The sequence below is a fragment of the Giraffa tippelskirchi genome, chromosome 10, assembly GCF_054371585.1.
Source record: "Giraffa tippelskirchi isolate mGirTip1 chromosome 10, T2T-mGirTip1v1.2.pri, whole genome shotgun sequence".
Taxonomy (NCBI): Eukaryota; Metazoa; Chordata; class Mammalia; order Artiodactyla; family Giraffidae; genus Giraffa; species Giraffa tippelskirchi.
The window spans coordinates 67,750,718-67,771,769 of record NC_137284.1 but is presented as its reverse complement, the minus strand read 5'-3'; the positions used below and the strand labels follow the sequence as shown (position 1 = coordinate 67,771,769).

General features: G+C 38.5%; 1 protein-coding gene across 1 annotated transcript in view; it reads left to right on the top strand.

Annotated features, from left to right (window-relative positions):
• The first annotated feature begins 3,115 nt into the window (after positions 1–3,115).
• VWDE (von Willebrand factor D and EGF domains) overlaps positions 3,116–21,052 on the top strand; it is a 62,179-nt gene continuing 44,242 nt past the window's right edge. Inside the window, 8 exon segments of the mRNA XM_081531163.1 lie at positions 3,116–3,146; positions 3,250–3,434; positions 5,440–5,671; positions 5,859–5,933; positions 19,027–19,229; positions 19,232–19,276; positions 20,140–20,229; positions 20,763–20,910. Of these exon segments, the coding sequence (XP_081387289.1) occupies positions 3,116–3,146; positions 3,250–3,434; positions 5,440–5,671; positions 5,859–5,933; positions 19,027–19,229; positions 19,232–19,276; positions 20,140–20,229; positions 20,763–20,910 (1,009 nt within the window).

Below are 21,052 nucleotides of genomic sequence, written 5' to 3'. Positions count from 1 at the left end.
TTATATCTACAAACAAAACTAGAAAACTATTTGCATATTGTATCATTATATATCTATTATTTATAACTTGGCATGTTTTCCCAAAGTATTTGAAACCCAAATATTGCAGATTCTATTATAAACTACCTACCTTCTTTAAATCCTATTGAGAAGACAAAATAAATAGAAATGTAAGTTTTAATGTATATTTATATGTACTTTTGTTTTAAGGGAAAAAATGTTATATTGTACATTTGCTAGAAAGCTTCACACATCATTCATGTCATGAAATTGTCTTGTGAGTGAGATATGCTTGTGGAGTTATTCTTTTAGTACTTTGAGGAGCTAGGTTTTCTGATTCCCGAATGGCAGCCCAAACCAGCCACAGTTAACTATGCTCCCTTCTAGAGTTAAGGTTGTAATGAAGTTTTTAGGAGTATGACTTGTTCATTGCTCATACGATTTAAGTTTTTTTCTGCAGAGACCTTGAACATTTAAAGAGTGACAAGTTGGTTTGGAGGGAAAAATTGTGAAATAAATAATACAAAATATGAGCTAGTATTAACTATACAATTAAGAATTTTCCTCTAAAATAAATATCAAATAAAAATTTAAAAATTTCTGTTCAAATATTATATGGTGCTTCCCTGGTGGCTCAGAGGTTAAAGCGTCTGCCTGCAATGCGGGAGACCTGGGTTTGATCCCTGGGTTAGGAAGATCCCCTGGAGAAGGAAATGGCAACCCACTCCAGTTTTCTTGCCTGGAGAATCCCATGGACGGAGGAGCCTGGTGGGCTACAGTCCACGGGGTTGCAAAGAGTCAGACACAACTGATCGACTTCACTTCACTTTAGTACTGTCAATGTCATAATGTGATTGCTTCTACATTTATGACATCATTAGTTTTGGATTAGGAAACAGTTACTCAAAGCAGCAAAATCAAAGGAAATGTGAGAACTTCAGAAGTGCTTAGCAAGAAGAAATATTGCACAGAATAAACATGGAGTTATTGACTTTTTCCCCAAGATAAAATTATATTGCAGGATAAGCTCAGAGAAAACATTTCAATAATTCATACAAACCTCACTAGTAATCTCGTTTTAAATATTTTCCTTGATTTCTAACCACGTGCAATCTTCTGATACTGACAGGGAGTTAGAATTATTTCAAAATTAAATCAAATGACACCACATCTCTGACTTCTACTCTCATATGTTTTATAAAATATTTATATAGTGTTGACAATTGAGATTGTCAAAGTCACTAGAGCCTTTGGGGACATTTATAACTGGTGAAACTCGAGACAAAAGGAAAAAGAATGTTTTGTGGTCATTCCTAAAATCTTTTACTGAAAAAAATTCTTTAGGGAGATCTTTTATCTTGCAAAATAATACCTTTTTTTTTTCCAGTTTAATTGCTATAACTACAAACAAAAGCAAAAAATTTTATAAGCTACACTTGTGAGACTAACATGCAAATTAATATCTCTAGTTTATTGTGCTCCTTGTTTTGTTGGACTTCCCTGGTGGTCCAGTGGCTAAGGCTCCATGCTCCCAAAGCAGGGGGCCTGGTTTCGATCCCTGGTCGGGGAACTAGATCCTAGATGCCGTAACCAAGACTTGGTGCAGCCAAATACATTTGTTAGGACTTCCCTGGTGGCTCAGACTGTAAAGCGTTTGTCTACAATGCGGGAGACCCGGGTTCGATCCCTGGGTCGGGAAGATCCCCTGGAGAAGGAAACAGCAACCCACTCCAGTACTATTGCCTGGAAAATCCCATGGATGGAGGTGCCTGGTAGGCTACAGTCCATGGGATTGCAAAGAGTCGGAGATGACGGAGCAACTTCACTTCACTTTAATGTTTTGTTTGGAAACTGATTTTTGTTTATCAACATTCTAACCTTAGGTTATGTAATAACTGTTTGAGAGTTTTATTCAGTTAGATAGACTTTTTCCATAGTGAGATACTTTAGTAATAATTAAGTTTTTCTTTCCCTTTTCTATTTCAAAGATACTATCTTTACTATAGTGTTTTCCTTGAACAACTAAAATACCTAACGGGAGATTTTCTGCCTACTGTGTAAAGAAGATACTCCAAATAAAGGCAGTTTCATGTGTTTCTCATTATATAAGAGATAAGAGCCTCAAACAACAGCTGTATTTCCAGGATAACTGTTTTCATTGCTTTCTCTTCTCTCTTCTTGCTGGGAAGAGGCACTTTATGTTCTCTCTTTGTGGATCTGACACAAAAAGGATCTTCCAAGCCAATCTCTGCTCAGAAAATGGCTTTCCTAAAAAGCTACAGAACTAGCTCTTCCTCCATTTCTTCTCTTGTATTTCCTTCGAAACTGTTCCCCTCCACCTAATTCATTTTCCTGTGCTTAGAAATGAAAATCAACTTCAATACTTTTATATTTAAAAAAAGGAGAAAATTAAAAACTTTATTTTTTTCCTGCACTAGAAAAAAATGCAAGAAACTTTAGTATGAAGGCATTTTATAAAAATTATACTACTGTTAAAAGATTAGTTTAGTTTGTTGCATTATAGGACCTGGCAGAGATGGGATTTGGGGGCGAATGTGGCTACTGTAGCAGAAAGCAGGTCACAGAGTGTCAGTTATGGCATTCAAACCTGGAAGACCCGGTTGTAGGAATAAACAAATCTTGACCCAAAGCAATCAGCAATTTTGTTGTTTAGTTGCTAAGTTGTGCCCGACTCTTTGTGCCCCCAGGAACTGTAGCCTGAGGGGCTTCTCTGGCAAGAATACTGGAGTGAGTTGCCATTTCCTTCTCCAGGGGATCTTCCTGATCCAGGGTTCGAAACCGTGTCTCCTGCATTGCAGGCAGATTATCTACCACTGAGCCACTAGGGAAGTCCTTGTCCAAATTAAATGAAAACAGGGACTCCCCTGGAGGTCCAGGGGTTAAGACCCCATGCTTCCAATGCAGGGGACACGAGTTTGATCCGTGTTCAGGGAATTAAAATCCCACATGCTGCATGGCCAAAAAATCCCCTAAACAATGAATTTAATGAAGATAAAGTCCTTGAAGCTCAAATATCTCAAAAACACATTCTAAAGAATTTGTTGATTAGCTGATCGTACTTATGAAAAGTGCATTTTTGTTTTAGCAAGCGATCATGATATTTCAGATGGTCTTTATGTGCACTTGTAGGTTTATTTGTTCTGTTTTTGTTTCAGGAATCAATTTTAATTGAGGACTGAACTATGTCAATGAAGAAAATTTATAAAGACATCTATCTTTCCATTCTAGCTCTGGAGTGCTTTCCTGGGGGACACCAGTTTCTTCAGAGCCCTTATAGAAATGTCCATTTTGACTCCTTGCACCTCCAGCAGTGAGCCATTCAAGACCTGATATGTGACCATTCCCTTTCTCCTGGATGGTATCGATTTCTGCTCTTTGACAGACCTGCTGAGATGCCGACCAAATATGTTGAGGTATCAACTCTTTAATGTTAGCTCCATGTGCTTTTTCTTAAGTATTTTTTGCTGTAAGGAATGAATCTTGTTACAACCGGTTTATAACTCACACTGCAATATTTTAATTTTTCATCAAGATTAAGTTAATCTGAGAGAGTATTCCCATACTTCTCTATTCTGACAATAATAGTAATAGTTAATGTAATGCCCAACAGTCCACCAAGCGTTTTTATTTACAATGTTTATAGAAGACAGTCTAGCATCATTACTCTCACCATATAATACAGGAAATATATTTTTAGGGGTTAACACTTCTAGAGTCACCTAGATAGCAGGTCAGATAGCCAAGTTTTGACCACAGGCAGTCAGTCTCCAGGGTTCGTGTACTAAACCTCAGTAACTTGCAAATAGTAAAATACTGCCTATTTTAAGTCCCTCAGTTCTTGCCTACTTAATAGAAGGATTGTGTCTTAATAGAAGCCTCATTTTCTTTATCATTGCATGTGTGCATGCCAACTTGCTTCAGTCATGTCCAACTCTTTGTGACCCTATGTACTGTAGCCTGCCAGGCTCCTCTGTCCATGGGATTCTCCAGGCAACAATACTGCAATTGGTTGCCATGCCCTTCTCCAGGGGATCTTCCTAACCCAAGGATCGAACCCACATCTCTTGCATCTCCTGCATTGGCAGGTGGATTCTTTACCACCGAGCCACCTGGGAAGTTCTTTCTTTATTGTTGCTGCTGCTGATGCTAAGTTGCTTCAGTCGTGTCCGACTCTGTGTGACCCCATAGACAGCAGCTCACCAGGCTCTGCCATCCCTGGGATTATCCAGGCAAGAATACTGGAGTGGGTTGCCATTTGCTTCTCCAGTGCATGAAAGGGAAAAGTAAAAGTGAAGTTGCTCAGTCGTGTCCGACTCTTAGTGACCCCATGGACTGTAGCCTACCAGGCTCCTCCATCCATGGGATTTTCCAGGCAAGAGTACTGGAGTGGGGTGCCATTGCCTTCTCCTTAAATTATTATACCCACATTTAAAAAATTTCAAAAAGTGGGAATTATTTTCCTTTTCTTAGGTATGTAACATAGAAAGAACTTGGGAAAGATATCCAAATTTGGCTTCAACTGAGGCTTTAACTTCATTTTTTCCCCCAAATTGCTAACCAATTGGTCCATCACTAGATTTTGAGCAATCCTTCTTTCTCCTCTGATTTTTTGATGCCTCCTCCACTCTGCATTAACATCTTACAAATATTATTTCAGAAAATTTTCAAGAAATCTTCAAGATCACTTTATCTTTGTGCTATATACTATGATGACTTCAGATTGACTTGTCTTAGGATGTATCAGCTATGATCCTGAATTTCTCTTGTTCATAATATAAATGAATAATAATAAATGTAATACAAGTATTTTAATTGAAAAAGATTGTATTAATTATGAGAAAGCTACCCTTAAATTTATGGCTTTCCAGGTAGCTTTAAGTGGTAAAGAATCCATATGCCAGTGTAGGAGATGCAGGTTCAGTCTCTGGGTCAAGAAGATCTCCTTGAGGAGGAAATGGTAACCCACTCCAATATTCTTGCCTGGAAAATTCCATGGGTAGAGGAGTCCGGCAGGCTACAGTCCGTGGAGTCACAAAGAATCAGAAATGACTGAGCACACAAACACATACCCTTAAATTTAAGATTTGTGACTTTATCTTTTCTCTTATGGTACAGGCACAAGTTATTACGGTTTTTTGATGATTGATACTTTAATATTTTAAATATTTTTAAATATTAAAATATGGATGGCATCACCGATTCGATGGACATGAGTTTGACCAGGCTCTGGGAGTTGGTGATGGACAGGGAAGCCTGGGGTGCTGCAGTCCCTGGGGTCACAGAGAGTCAGACACGACCGAGCGACTGAACTGAACTTTAATATTTTAAAGGTTGTTTGAAAGAAGATGTAAAACTGATGTATCTACCATGTATGAAAACAAATTGGTGTTTCAAGTTTTGTTTTCCCTGCTGCAAAAGATGAATCACTGTGGAACACAGGCCCCCATCTGGCTGTCTCTGAAAGATGCAGAAACACTGCCTCCACCTGGGGAAATCAAGCAACTGACAGCTTGTGCCACATGGCAGTTTTTGTTCAGCACTATGAAAGACTGCTGTCTTTTTCAAATCCAGGTGTCTGTAAGAAACTGTGGAAAGTTTTTTGTGTACTTCCTACAGCCCACTCAAGGATGCATGGGATATTGTGCAGAAGGTAAGAAAACATGTGTAATGCACATGAATTGCTAGTGTTGGGACTCTGTGTATTGGTGTGTTTGTGCCATCCTCTGGATGGGGTTTATGTAGCTAATGGAGTTTATCGAGCTCTGTAAGATATTTGGTTTACTATTATTGCTCAAATGGGGCTAAATTTCTGGTTTAAATTGGCCAGATTTGTTAAGGGTTCTTTGCCAAGATGTTCAAATCGTCAAAATTATTTGTTAAAGTGGAAGTGCAAACAGTTAATATCAGCAATAGTAATGTATACTGATACCATTTATCTACTAATAACATTCAGTAGGAAGTACCTTTCTCCTTTATGGTATTCTTCAGTTCAGTTCAATCGTTCAGTCGTGTCCGACTTTGTGACCCCATGGGCTACAGCACGCCAGGCTTCCCTGTCCATAACCAACTCCCAGAGCTTACTCAAACTCATGTCCATCAAGTCGGTGATGCCATCCAACCATCTCATCCTCTGTCTTCTAAATCTTTCCCATCATTAGGGTCTTTTCCAATGAGTCAGTTCTTCTCATCAGGTGGCCAAAGTATTGGAGTTTCAGCTTCAGCGTCAGTCCTTCCAGTGAATATTCAGAACTGATTTACTTTCAGTACAGTTCAGTTCAGTGGCTCAGTCATGTCTGACTCTCTGCGACCCCATGAACTGCAGCACGCCAGGCCTCTCTCTCCATCACTAACTCCCGGAGTCTACCCAAACCCATGTCCATTGAGTCGGTGATGCCATCCAACCATCTCATCCTCTGTCGTCCCCTTCTCCTCCCGCCTCCAATTCTACCCAGCATTAGGGTCTTTTCCAATGAGTCAACCCTTCGCATGAGGTGGCCAAAGTATTGGAGTTTCAGCTTCAACATCAGACCTTCCAATGAACACCCAGGATTGATCTCTTTTAGGATGGATTGATTGGATCTCCTTGCAGTCCAAGGGACTCTCAAAAGTCTTCTCCAACACCACAGTTCAAAAGCATCAATTCTTCGGCACTCAGCTTTCTTCACCGTCCAACTCTCACATCCATACATGACCACTGGAAAAACCATAGCCTTGACTAGATGGACTTTTGTTGGCAAAGTAATGTCTCTGCTTTTAAATACACTATCCAGGTTGGCCATAACCTTCCTTCCAAGGAGTAAGCGTCTTTTAATTTCATGGCTGCATTCACCATCAGCAGTGATTCTGGAGCCCAAAAAAATAAAGTCTGACACTGTTTCCACTGTTTCCCCATCTATTTCCCATGAAGTGATGGGCCCAGATGCCATGATCTTAGTCTTCTGAACGTTGAGCTTTAAGCCAACTTTTTCACTCTCCTCTTTCACCTTCATCAAGAGGCTCTGTAGTTCTTCTTCACTTTATGCCACAAGGGTGGTATCATCCGCGTATCTGAGGTTATTGATATTTCTCCTGGCAATCTTGATTCCAGCTTGTGTTTCTTCCAGCCCAGCATTTCTCATGATGTATTCTGCATATACGTTAAATAAGCAGGGTGACAATATACAGCCTTGACGTACTCCTTTTCCTATTTGGAACCAGTCTGTTGTTCCATGTCCAGTTCTAACTGTTGCTTCCTGACCTGCATATAGGTTTCTCAAGAGACAGGTCAGATGGTCTGGTATTCCCATCTCTTTCAGAATTTTCCACAGTTTATTGTGATCCACACAGTCAAAGGCTTTGGCATAGTCAATAAAGCAGAAATAGATGTTTTTCTGGAACTCGCTTGCTTTTTCGATGACCCAGCGAATATTGGCAATTTGATGTCTGGTTCCTCTGCCTTTTCTAAAACCAGCTTGAACATCAGGAAGTTCACGGTTCACGTATTGTTGAAGCCTGGCTTGGAGAATTTTGAGCATTACTTTACTAGCATGTGAGATGAGTGCAATTGTGCGGTAGTTTGAGCATTCTTTGGCATTGCCTTTCTTTGGGATTGGAACGAAAACTGACCTCTTCCAGTCCTGTGGCCACTGCTGAGTCTTCCAAATTTGCTGGCATATTGAGTGCAGCATTTTCACAGCATCACCTTTGAGGATTTGAAATAGCTCAACAGGAATTCCATCACCTCCACTAGCTTTGTTCGTAGTGATGCTTTCTAAGGCCCACTTGACTTCACATTCCAGGATGTCTGGCTCTAGGTGAGTGATCACACCATTGTGATTATCTGGGTCGTGAAGATCTTTTTTGTACAGTTCTTCTGTGTATTCTTGCCACCTCTGGAGATCAGTGGAGAAATAACTCCAGAAAGAATGATGGGATGGAGCCAAAGCAAAAACGATACCCAACTGTGGATGTGACTGACGCAAAGTCCGATGCTGTAAAGAGCAATATTGCATAGGAACCTGGAATGTTAGGTCCATGAATCAAGGCAAATTGGAAGTGGTCAAACAGGAGATGGCAAGAGTGAACGTCGACATTCTAGGAATCAGCGAACTAAGATGGACTGGAATGGGTGAATTTAACTCAGATGACCATTATATCTACTACTGTGAGCAAGAATCCCTTAGAAGAAATGGAGTAGCCACATGGTCAACAAGAGAGTCCAAAATGCAGTACTTGGATGCAATCTCAAAAACGACAGAATGATCTCTGTTCGTTTCCAAGGCAAACCATTCAATATCACAGTAATCCAAGTCTATGCCCCGACCAGTAACACTGAAGAAGCTGAAGTTGAACGGTTCTATGAAGACCTACAAGACCTTCTAGAACTAACACCCAAAAAAGATGTCCTTTTCATTATAGGGGACTGGAATGCAAAAGTAGGAAGTCAAGAAACACCTGGCGTAACAGGCAAGTTTGGCCTTGGAGTACAGAATGAAGCAGGGTAAAGGCTAATAGAGTTTTGCCATGAAAACGCACTGGTAATAGCAAACACCCTATTCCAACAACACAAGAGAAGACTCTACACGTGGACATCACCAGATGGTCAACACCGAAATCAGATTGATTATATTCTTTGCAGACAAAGATGGAGAAGCTCTATACAGTCAGCAAAAACAAGACCGGGAGCAGACTGTGGCTGAGATCATGAACTGCTTATTGCCAAATTCAGACTTAAATTGAAGAAAGTAGGGAAAACCACTAGTCCATTCAGGTATGACCTAGATCAAATCCCTTATGAGTATACAGTGGAAGTGACAAATAGATTTAAGGGACTAGACCTCATAGACAGAGTGCCTGATGAACTATGGAGAGAGGTTCGTGACATTGTACAGGAGACAGGGATCAAGAAAATCCCCATGGAAAAGAAATGCAAAAAAGCAAAATGGCTGTCTGAGGAGGCCTTACAGATAGCTGGGAAGAGAAGAGAAGCGAAAAGCAAAGGAGAAAAGGAAAGATATTCCCATCTGAATGCAGAGTTCCAAAGAATAGCAAGAAGAGATAAGAAAGCCTTCCTCAGCGATCAGTGCAATGAAATAGAGGAAAACAACAGATTGGGAAAGACTAGAGATCTCTTCAAGAAAATTAAAGATACCAATGGAACATTTCATGCAAAGATAGGCTCGATAAAGGACAGAAATGTTATGGACCTAACAGAAGCAGAAGATTTACTTTAGGATGGACTAGTTGGATATCCCTGCAGTCCAAGAGACTCTCAAGAGTCTTCTCCTACACCACAGTTCAAAAGCATCAATTCTTCAGGGCTCAGCTTGCTCAAAGTCACAACCCCAGTCTAATCATCAGCAAGTTCACATAAACCCAAATTGAGAAACATTCTACCAAACATGTAAATAGTACTATTTAGAAGTGTCAAAACCAAAGAAAACCATGAAAGATAAGAAATTGTCAAAGATTGGAGAGGACTAAGCAAGCATGAGTAATGCATTGTGAAGATACACTAGACTGAGTAACTAGAACTTTTTAGGAAAACATTCATGAAAAACTGGCAAAAGTCTAAACTGAGACTTCAGTTTATTTACAAGTAGAGTCCTAAAGGCAATTTTTAGTTTTGACAAATGTATCACGGTTTTTAATAAGTGAATATTAGTGGAACATGGATAAAGATTATAAGGGATAGCTGTGTATTATTTTGCAAACTTTGTGTGAGTATAAATCATTTTAAAATAAAATGCTCATCACAAAACAAACCAAAATTACTTTGGAAAGCAAAGAAAACTGTGAATGCAATAGGGATTGACTGGTACAGGGATGCTATCTTACAAGGGCACCTGGGAAATGTCTCTGAATAGGTGATGAACTTGAGCTGAGCTCCGAATGAAGAGAAAGGTGGGAAAAAGCATTCCAGGTAAAAAGAACAGCAGATGAGAACGTCCTTAGATAGTTGTAAAGATGGACACTCGAGAAACTGAAGGAGAAACAACATGGCAGAAACACTGAGTGGATGATCCCTAGGAGATGAGATCAGATGAGATGAATTTGGAAGGGATAATCTATAGGGCCTGTAGACCATAGTAAGAACTTACATTTAGTCCTAACTGCAATAAAGTCTTATGGGATTTTAAATAGGTGAATAACATAATCTGAGCATTGTATTCAAAAGGCTACTATTCTGGTCAGTTCAGTTCAGTCGCTCAGTCTTGTCCGACTCTTTGCGACCCCATGAACTGCAGCATGCCAGGCCTCCCTGTCCATCACCAACTCCCGGAGTTTACCCAAACCCATGTCCATCGAGTCAGTGATGCCATCCAACCATCTCATCCTCTGTCGTCCCCTTCTCCTCCTGCCCCCAATCCTACCCAGCATTAGGGTCCTTTCCAATGAGTCAACTCTTCGCATGAGGTGGCCAAAAGACTCTATCTAGGAGGCTACTGCATTAATTCAGTAGAAAGATGGTGGTGGCTTAGGGGTTGGAGGAGGTGGAAATGGCTTAGACTAGTGGCAAACGACTGGAGAAGGAAATGGCAACCCACTCCAGCGTTCTTGCCTGGAGAATCCCAGGGACGGCGGAGCCTGGTGGGCTGCCGTCTATGGGGTCGCACAGAGTCAGACACGACTGAAGTGACTTAGCAGCAGCAGCAGCAGAGGCAAAAGAAAGAGGGTATTGAGTTGAGATGTCTTTTAGAGATGGAAGCTCATGTATTAGATATGGGAGAAGATGGAAAGAGAGAAACTAAGAACAACATCTAGGTTTTTTCCTTGAGTAATTGGGATGGGACAGACTGAGTACAAACACACTAGCTGGGGAGAGAGAGAGGAATCAAGAATTATGTTTTGGCCTATTATCTAAGAGGAGGCATGAGATATACAGACATAAAATACACATCAGACTTGTGACCTTGACACTGATCATGGTATTGACTAAGGATACTGGAGAATAAGGACCCTTACTGGAAGCCCCAAAATATACTGTCATGGAGTTCAGAATTGATAACTAATGAATCTAATGAATTTTTTTTCTGTTCCTTTTCTTTTATAGCTAAATTATGACTCTGAATTCTTTGAAAATAGACAACGTACTCTTCACATCAATAGCAGCATTTAATAGAACTAGTGGCTATTGCTTATTGCCAAATTCAGACTTAAATTGAAGAAAGTAGGGAAAACCACTAGTCCATTCAGGTATGACCTAGATCAAATCCCTTATGAGTATACAGTGGAAGTGACAAATAGATTTAAGGGACTAGACCTCATAGACAGAGTGCCAATCTGTCCAATCCAGCTGCAAAAAACTCAAAATAGAAACTACATAATGGTGATTTTTTTACCTTTGAGGGCTTAGACAAGTATGAAGCTGATAAAGGAGGGATTTATTCCTGGTTGAAGATGGGGGTAGTGTGCTGATGTGTGACCACGTTATGGGGGAAAACCAGTCCCCTTCTGATTTATTATCTGATCTCATCCATATGTAGAAGATTGAAAATGCTGGGAAATACTGCTGTGGATCAGAAGGCAAACATTGCTTCAGCAAATAATAATTGTACGTGTAACATCTGGGCTTCCTAGGTTGGCACTAGTGGTAAAGAACCCACCTGCCAGTGCAGGAGACTTAAGAGACAAGGGTTTGATCCCTGGGTTGGAAAGATCTCCTGGAGGTGGGCACAGCAACTCACTCCATTATTCTTGCCTGGAGAATCCCATGGAAATAGGACCTTAATGGGCAACAGTCCATAGGGTGACAAAGAGTTGGACACAACTGAAGTGACAGTATGCACACACACGCGCGCACACACACACACACACACACACACACACATATGCATCGGTTACATCTACAAACATTTTCATCCTGAGATCACTAGACTCACCAAAGTACAAAACCCCAAATGACACAGATACAGCAAAACAATGGCAAAGAATATACATTATAAATTACAATTAATTTCAGTAAATTACAATTGAAAAGATTAAAAGTTGTAAAGAATACTGGAGGTAAGGAGAGGAAGAAATTTATAATGTGGTGTTGTCAAAGAAAGCCTTTTCTGAGCACAGGGCACTGACACGGAGAGTTTGAAAGTGAATAGTCCCTGGTCAAATAAACAGTGAGGGAAGGAACTTCCCAGATAGCAACAGTAATACATGGATGGCCTTAATGTGATTAGGGTAGGGCATACTCACAAGAGTAAGGGCAGGACAAAGATGTTGGATCTTAGTGAGCAAGTGAGAGCATAATAAAACATGTATTTGGAAGGGCAGTGCGGCCTAATATTTAAGGAGCTCTGCATTTCATTCTCTGTGCATTGAAAAGTCTTTGAAGAATTATCCTGAGAGAGTTAGTTAGTAAATGTTCACATTCCTGACACAGCTGCTGGCCAACTAAACCTGGCTGCAGGCAGTATGTTCAGTAGGGAAGGGTAGCATCTGCTCAGTCAGTAAAGCTCGTGTCTTTCCCTGGAAAGGAGAAGATCCAGAAAGATATATTAGCTTCACTCAGGGGCCAAGCTGAGATATTTTGAAAAATATTTTGGGTTTTCTTTCAAAAGTATTTTTCAGTACTCTTTACACCATATTTTTTCAACACTCTTTACACATGATACCTCAGACTGTAAAGAATCTGCCTGCAATGCTGGAGACCCGGGTTCAATCCTTGAGTTGGGAAAATCACATGGAGAAGGGAATAGCTACCCACTTCAGTATTCTTGCTTGGAGAATCCCATGGACAGAGGAGCGTGGTGGGCTACAGTCAATGGGGTTGCAAAGAGTCAGACACAACTGAGTGACTAACTTATTTTTTATAAAACTTCTAATAATGTTATCAAATATTTATGTAAAATTTTGCAGATGTTTCAATGGAAAAAACCAACAATTTACCAACATTGGTGGTGGTGGTGGTTTAGTCGCTAAGTTGTGTCCAACTCTTGTGACCCCATGGACTGTAAACTGCCAGGCTCCTCTATCCAAGGGATTGTCCAGACAAGAATACTGGAGTAGGTTGCCATTTCCTTCTCCAGGGGATCTTCCTGATCCAGGAATCAAACTGGGTCTCCTGCATTGCAGGCAGATTCTTTACTGACTGAGCTATAAGAGAAGCCCCAACTGTTTAAAATTTAAAAAAAATAACTTTTATTCTAGAGAACAGCATAACATACAAATAATTACTTCAACAGAAATTTTATTTTGTTATTGTTTGCGTTGAATTTAGAAACTCAGGATTTAAAATTTGGATTTCACAAAAGGCCCTTAAAACTTAAGAAATATTTCCTGTTTGATTGATATCATTGATATCATTGAGTTCAGTTCAGCCGCTCAGTCATGTCCGACTCTTTGCCACCCCATGAATCGCAGCACTCCAGGCCTCCCTGTCCATCACCAACTCCCAGAGTTTACCCAAACTCATGTCCATCGAGTCGGTGATGCCATCCAGCCATCTCATCCTCTGTCATCCCCTTCTACTCCTGCCCCCAATCCTTCCCAGCATCAGGGTCTTTTCCAATGAGTCAACTCTTCGCATAAGATGGCCAAAGTATTGGAGTTTGAACATCAGTCCTTCAACATCACTCCTTCCAGTGAACACCCAGGACTGATCTCCTTTAGGATGGACTGGTTGGATCTCCTTGCAGTCCAAGGGACTCTCAAGAGTTTTCTCCACCACCACAGTTCAGAAGCATCAATTCTTTGGTGCTCAGCTTTCTTCACAGTCCAACTCTCACATCCATACATGACCACTGGAAAAACCATAGCCTTGACTAGACAGACCTTTGTTGGCAAAGTAATGTCTCTGCTTTTAAATATGCTATCTAGGTTGGTCATAACTTTCCTTCCAAGGAGTAAGCGTCTTTTAATTTCATGGCTGCACTCACCATCTGCAGTGATTTTGGAGCCCCAAAAAATAAAGTCTGACACTGTTTTCACTGTTTCCTCATCTATTTTCCATGAAGTGATGGGACCAGATGCCATGATCTTAGTTTTCTGAATGTTGAGCTTTAAGCCAACTTTTTCACTCTCCTCTTTCACTTTCATCAAGAGGCTCTTTAGTTCTTCTTCACTTTCTGCCATAAGGGTGGTGTCATCTGCATATCTGAGGTTATTGATATTTCTCCCAGAAATCTTGATTCCAGCTTGTGCTTCATCCAGCCCAGCATTTCTCATGATGTACTCTGCATATAAGAGTGCATGATGTCACTCTGCAGGGTGACAATATACAGCCTTGATGTACTCCTTTTCCTATTTGGAACCAGACTGTTGCTCCACGTCCAGTTCTATCTCTTGCTTCCTGACCTGCATACAGGTTTCTCAAGAGGCAGGTCAGGTGTTCTGGTTTTCCCATCTCTTCCAGAATTTTCCACAGTTTATTGTGATCCACACAGTCAAAGGCTTTGGCATAGTCAATAAAGCAAAAATAGATGTTTTTCTGGAACTCTCATGCTTTTTCCATGATCCAGCGGATGTTGGCAATTTGATCTCTCATTCCTCTGCCTTTTCTAAAACCAGCTTGAACATCTGGAAGTTCACAGTTCACGGATTGCTGAAGCCTGGCTTGGAGAATTTTGAGCATTACTTTACTAGCGTGTGAGATGAGTGCAATTGTGTGGTAGTTTGAGCATTCTTTGGCATTGCCTTTCTTTGGGTTTGGAATGAAAACTGACCTTTTCCAGTCCTGTGGCCACTGCTGAATTTTCCAGATTTGCTGGCATATTGAATGCAGCACTTTCACAGCATCATTTTTCAGGATTTGAAATAGCTCAACTGGAATTCCATCACCTCCACTAGCTTTGTTCGTAGTGATGCTTTCTGAGGCCCACTTGACTTCACATTCCAGGATGTCTGACTCTAGGTGAGTGATCACATCATCGTGATTATCTGGGTCGTGAAGATCTTTTTTTGTATAGTTCTTCTGTGTATTCTTGCCACCTCTTCTTATATCTTCTGCTTCCGTTAGGTCCATACCATTTCTGTCCTTTATTGATCTCATCTTTGCCTGAAATGTTCCCTTGGTATCTCTAATTTTCTTGAAGGGATCTCTAGTCTTTCCCATTCTATTGTTTTCCTCTATTTCTTTGCATTGATCGCTGAGGAAGGCTTTCTTATCTCTCCTTTCTCTTCTTTGGAACTCTGCATTCAAATGGGAATATCTTTCCTTTTCTCCTTTACCTTTAACTTTTCTTCTTTTCACAGCTCTTTGTAAGGCCTCCTCAGACAGCCAGTTTGCTTTTTTGCATTTCTTTTTCTTGGGGATGGTCTTGATCCCTGTCTCCTGTACAGTGTTGCGAACCTCCATCCATAGTTCATCAGGCTCTCTGTCTATCAGATCTAGTCCCTTAAATCTATTTCTCACTTCCACTGCCTTTAAGAAATAGTCTTGGAACTGGCAGAGGTATAGAGAGTTGGGTATATTCATGTTCTACAGATATATGTGTATATTGGTAGAATCTTTTCATGAGAAAATGTGGCAATTCATCTCAACAGCCTTAAAAATTCACATGGATTTATTTCTAGGAATTCCACTTTCAAAATCTACTCAAATATTTAAAGTTAATTATAAGAGCATTTTTCAAATAATATGAAAAAAATTGCACATATCCAGTATCTGCTGGTTAATGCAATATTTTTGATGCATGCATTATGATAAAATACTCTGTAAACAATATTAAAATGCAAGAACACATACTTTGACCTTAGTAGTAGTCTTGGTACTTTGTACCAAATAAGCTTGAAAGATAAATCCAAAACTATTCATGATGGTCTGTTGGGAGCCACATTAGGCATTACTGACAAAATGGAGGCACGGCCCCAACCCCTCTCCTCATCCCGCAGGTATGGTCCCGGGATGAAGGAGTTAGGTCTTGTGATTCTGACTTGTCCTTTCCTTCCTTCGGTTGAGTTGGCTGGAAAGTATGTTAAGGTGCTTATTGTTGTTGCATGAGAAAGCACAAAGCCTTCTGCAGTTGCCTAGCAAATAATCTATAAATTTACAGTTGTTCAAGGACCTTTACAAAGAACGTTCCAGGATGAGCACATAGGCCGCACCTTGAGGCCACGGGAAACATTGCTATTTGAAACCTGCTTGTAAGGGAAATGTTTATGGCAAAAGAAGTTTTCTGAGTTTAGGGTTGAGGAATAATTAAGAATAGTTAGAAGCTAAAAGTTTAAGGTATGTTGTAGTGTTGGCATATTTTACTATAGCTTATAAAAACTAGGAATTTTAGAGATACTAATAGCTAAAGAAGTCTTTTTAGGAGTTAATGAGCTCAAGCAGGATTTAGAAAGGTAAGAAATAAACTGAGGAATGTGATATGCAGCCCAGAGACAAACTTGAGTTACAATGTAATCACAAGGACACTTTAGAGGGAACTCTGAAGGACAACAATGATTTACGGAGACAGTAAATCTGGGTGAGGGGAAACTGAAGATGTCATACATCTAACCTAATGCTTTTGTAAAAGTATAAAAGAAAACCTGATGCTTAAAATAAACATGCAGTTCAGTACCTTGAGTGAGAGACTGCATCATTCGCCGACCCTGTTCATCCCTTCAGTGTTTTCCTGGCTGTTGGAGCTGGACTCCGGCAGTGGTCCCTTCCCAATCTATATTTTTCATTTTCTAATTTAAATTTTTTAAAGTTATTTCAAATGTTAAGGCCCCGTTCCTGTAACAAAAAACTCTAAATAGTTTGTCTAATAAAATTTATGATGTCTAGCTAATAGGGAGCAGAAATTTAAATTATTTATTGAAACATTAGCCTTTTTGTGGGGTTTGTTGATAAAATATATTGATAATTTTATGGTGATATACTGAATTAAAGAGGAATTGTTGACATATAATTAATATAACTGAAAAAAGTATCTTTAATGGTGAAATAAACCATATTGACATAAAATGAATCAGGATAAATAATATAAAATTTAGATACCGGCTCTTTGTCTTTAAAAAGTGGTACTAGAATAATCCTCAAAGTAAATCACTCTGTGTTGTTTTTCTGTGCCCTATTTCATTTGCAAATAGATTTTCCAGCCCATTTTCCTAGTGCTCTCTAAACAAGCAATTGTTATATCTCAAAGTCTCAGCTTGATTAGACCCTGTTATAAGAGAATAAAATAATATCCTTAATAATAGTAACATTAACCATAAAGTATAATTTTTTTCTGCATTATAGATTTGGATTTTCTTTATCATACATTTATATTAAAGTCAAATCACTTCTCCCTCTTGAATAAACAATAAATTTAAGCCACCTGTTATGCTACTCAGAATATTTGTGTAATTAATTGGAAAAATTGCAGTACAAAGTCACACACAATTTGAGAAAGAAACACTTGAATGAAAATATTGAGTCAAAAGTCAACAGATACAGCTTCAGGATAAAATAGAGAATACATTACAGCAGGTGCTTTGTTAGAATTGACAAAGTAATAATTGTGCCTTTCAAGCAGAAATAATTTATCTGTTGTTGTTTTTGAAATCTTTTTCTTTATATTTTAGCAAATGGTTTTTGATTTACATTGTTGCAAGCAGTGATTAGCTTACCCAAACAGAGGATGCCAATTGATGCAAAAATTAATTTCATGATTTATTTTGTTTTCAGTCATTTGTTATCTCCTCCTAGTAATCATTTCCATAGATAGTTCTTCCCTATTTGGAAATAAATTCAACATCTTTAAGTTTATTTAATAGAAAATTTTCATTCAGATATGTAATTTTTCAAAAATCATATATACTCCAAAGTAGTCTATTATTTCCTTCAAATCTAGATAATGATTTGGCCTAATGTTTAAAATGTTTGGGAAAATATTTATTACTTAGATTAATTTGAAGATGGTTCATTTGTTATTGGGATTTTGTAACTGGATATCTACAAATAATACTTTAAAATATCTGAAATTACATAAATTTGTTCCCTTCACATTTAGACTAAGGTCTCAGAATTTTCCAAAATCTACATTACAGAATTGAGAAAATTATTTTGTGATTATCATAAAATTAATTGCAGTGCATATCATAGAAAATATTTGTATATCTCAGGACATTAAAAAAATCTTTTAATATTCATCAGTCAGATATTTTTCTCTTTTCTAAAATAGAACAAAAAAAAAATCAAAAGCTATTTTGAAACATTTAGATTCCCCTGATTTAATCTTGAAAATGCCCAGGGATAAAAATTGTAAAATCTTCCTGAGTTCCTAGAGAAACTTTAAACTTTTTTAATCCCATAAAAATGAAAAGAATAAGACTATTGTTTAACATATTATTTTTCACTGCTGCTGCTGCTAAGTCACTTCAGTCATTACCAACTCTGTGTGACCCCATAGACGGCAGCCCGCCAGGCTCCTCTGTCCCTGGGATTCTCCAGGCAAGAATACTGGAGTGGGTTGCCATTTCCTTCTCCAATGCATGCATGCATGCTAAGTCGCTTCAGTCATGACGGACTCTGTGCGACCCCACGGACAGCAGCCCACCAGGCTCCTCTGCCCACAGAATTCTCTAGGCAAGAATATCTGAGTGAGTTGCCATTTCCTTCTCTGAATATTTTCCACTAACAAAGCATAATCACTTCTGTAATGAACATCTCTTTCAACCCAGAGTAATGATGGATTGGGTTATGAGAGTAACTTAATAAGAGTAAAACGGTAAAGCATTTGATTTTGCATTATCATGACTATTTTTATAACGGGAAATTATAAAGTAGAAATCTTATTTTATTTGTTCCTTTTTTTTAGAAAAGATAATTGCTTAACAGAAAGTAAATTCCTTTTCTTTTCAAGAGCTAGACTTTTCAAGAGTAGTCATATTCAACACGCATCAATATAAGCTTGATAAGCTGACATATTTCTCTGCTATCAGTATCTATGAGATTATGAGTCAAAGTAAGAATATGGTACTTTGCTGATTGATGGAGAATAATTATTTTTCTAAATGTATTTTACTTTTCCTTAATATAAATCCCAGAGTTACAGTTTTCATGAGCTTCCCATAACAACTCTTTAAGATGACCAGCTACAAATTTTCTCCCACCAGGTCAGCTGTCTGCCTCATTACTACCACCACCTCCAGGAAGGCCAGAGGTTGTGATGGAGCTTATTGAGTCCAGGCTTTTCTGTAGGTGTGCTTTTGATGTTTGCCCTACAAACAACTTGGTGGGATTTCACATAGCTTGGTCTAGGCTTTCTTCTCAAGAAATCAAAGAAGAGCTGAAACAAGAGACGACAGTTCAGGCATTCTCTCTCTTTTAGAACTGGATAGTATAAATCTCAGACTTGGAGACAGGGTATGTTCAAAAAGTTGGATTTTCTTTTATTTTCATAAATGTGTTAATTTTCAAAAATGGATTTTAAAATTGGAAGTGGGGACGAATTGGGAGATTAGCATTGACACATGTACAGTCATGTAAAATAGATAGCTAGTGGGAACCTGCTATAAAGCACAGGGAGCTCAGCTCAGTGCTCTGAATGACCTGGATGGGTGAGGAGGGGCAGGGGGGTCCAAGAGGGAGGGGATATATGTATACTTATAGCTGAGTCACTTCATTGTGCAACAGAAACTAACACAACATTATTATAATGTAAAGCATTATAATGCTTTACAGGTAAAGCAATTATACTCCAATAAAAATGAAAAACAAAGTTTTAAAAATATATATTCTAATATAAGCTTTATCTTCAGGATATAAAGCACAATGTTTTTCTTTTAATTTTTTTTCTTGGGAGTTGTGCCAACTCCAGTGATAACTGGATTAATCAGTAATCTTAGTGACTTTATATGAGTATCTGCTTTAGTAATTCACTAATTATTATCAATGAACCCTTATGAATTTATGTCCCTTTCTTGTTTTAAAATATAATATTATTCTGGAAAAAAGTTTCTATTTTTTAAATGATAATATCATTTATTATCCACCTTTAAAAACATCTTAAGTACAAAGTCTACAAAACACTGATTTATGTTGAGGTTTAAATAATTAATATTTTATAATGAACTTTTTCTCAATTTTCAAGCAAGCTTTTAAATTACTTTTCTCTATTATATCTTATGCACAATCTACCAAGAGTTAAAGTTAAGTACCTTAATAATTTATCCATATGTCTTCTATAATTGTGTTGCTAAATGACTATTTGTTAACTGTATTCTTAGATATTTTGTAGTGCTTCCATCTTTTTCTTGGAGAACCCACATGTACAAAGTTTAGCCATTGAAAGCCTAGAATTTTTTGCCGGCATTATGGTATGTAGCAGTGGGTGTAGATTTGAAAGATTATTCCTCTGGAACTGTGTTTTCCACATTGTGATCTGTGGCTGCTGGTTCCAGGACCACATCAACTCCATGCTGAGACCCAAGTTTGTATTTTTTGAGAAATAGCTCAAATAATTCTAGTGCCAGTGAGCTTTGAGGGCCTGTTACTGAAATAAAGTTGGGATATACTTGCTTTTTTTTTTTTTCAGAAATATATTCTGTCTACCTTGAACCAGAATCATGAAGGCAGGCTTCAACCAGACTGCCTAAAATGTGTTGTGGAACCAAACTGTGCCTAAACTCTAAACATTACAGCAACTCCATATACTCTTCTGTGCACTGCTGATGTTTTTAAGGGTTTGGTTTTAATTGATCTTGTTTAGTTCAAAAATTCTAGTGTTTATTACTATCATCAGCTCACTCAGCAAAATAGGAGTTATGGAGGGGAATGTCCTTTGAAAATTATTATACCTTAGAAATAAATTATATTTTAAGATGATGCTTTACATGTTTTCTTACACCAGTTACAACCTGAATTGAGCACTATATCTGAAGATGGGAATGAATACCAGTTGAGGATAGAGAGCACAGTTCCTATTGTTTGTCCTATTGGATTCAGTGAGCTTGATCAGGAGTGCAAAATCTCATTAAAACTGACAACTGTTGATCAAGGTAATATGCTAAATCCATCTCATTATTAGATTTCAAATAATAATCAATGCTTTTTTCTTTAGGAAGCCACTGGAGTGCACTCATATAATTAATTATATTGCATGTTTACATCATTTTACAACTCAATTATGTTAATAATACT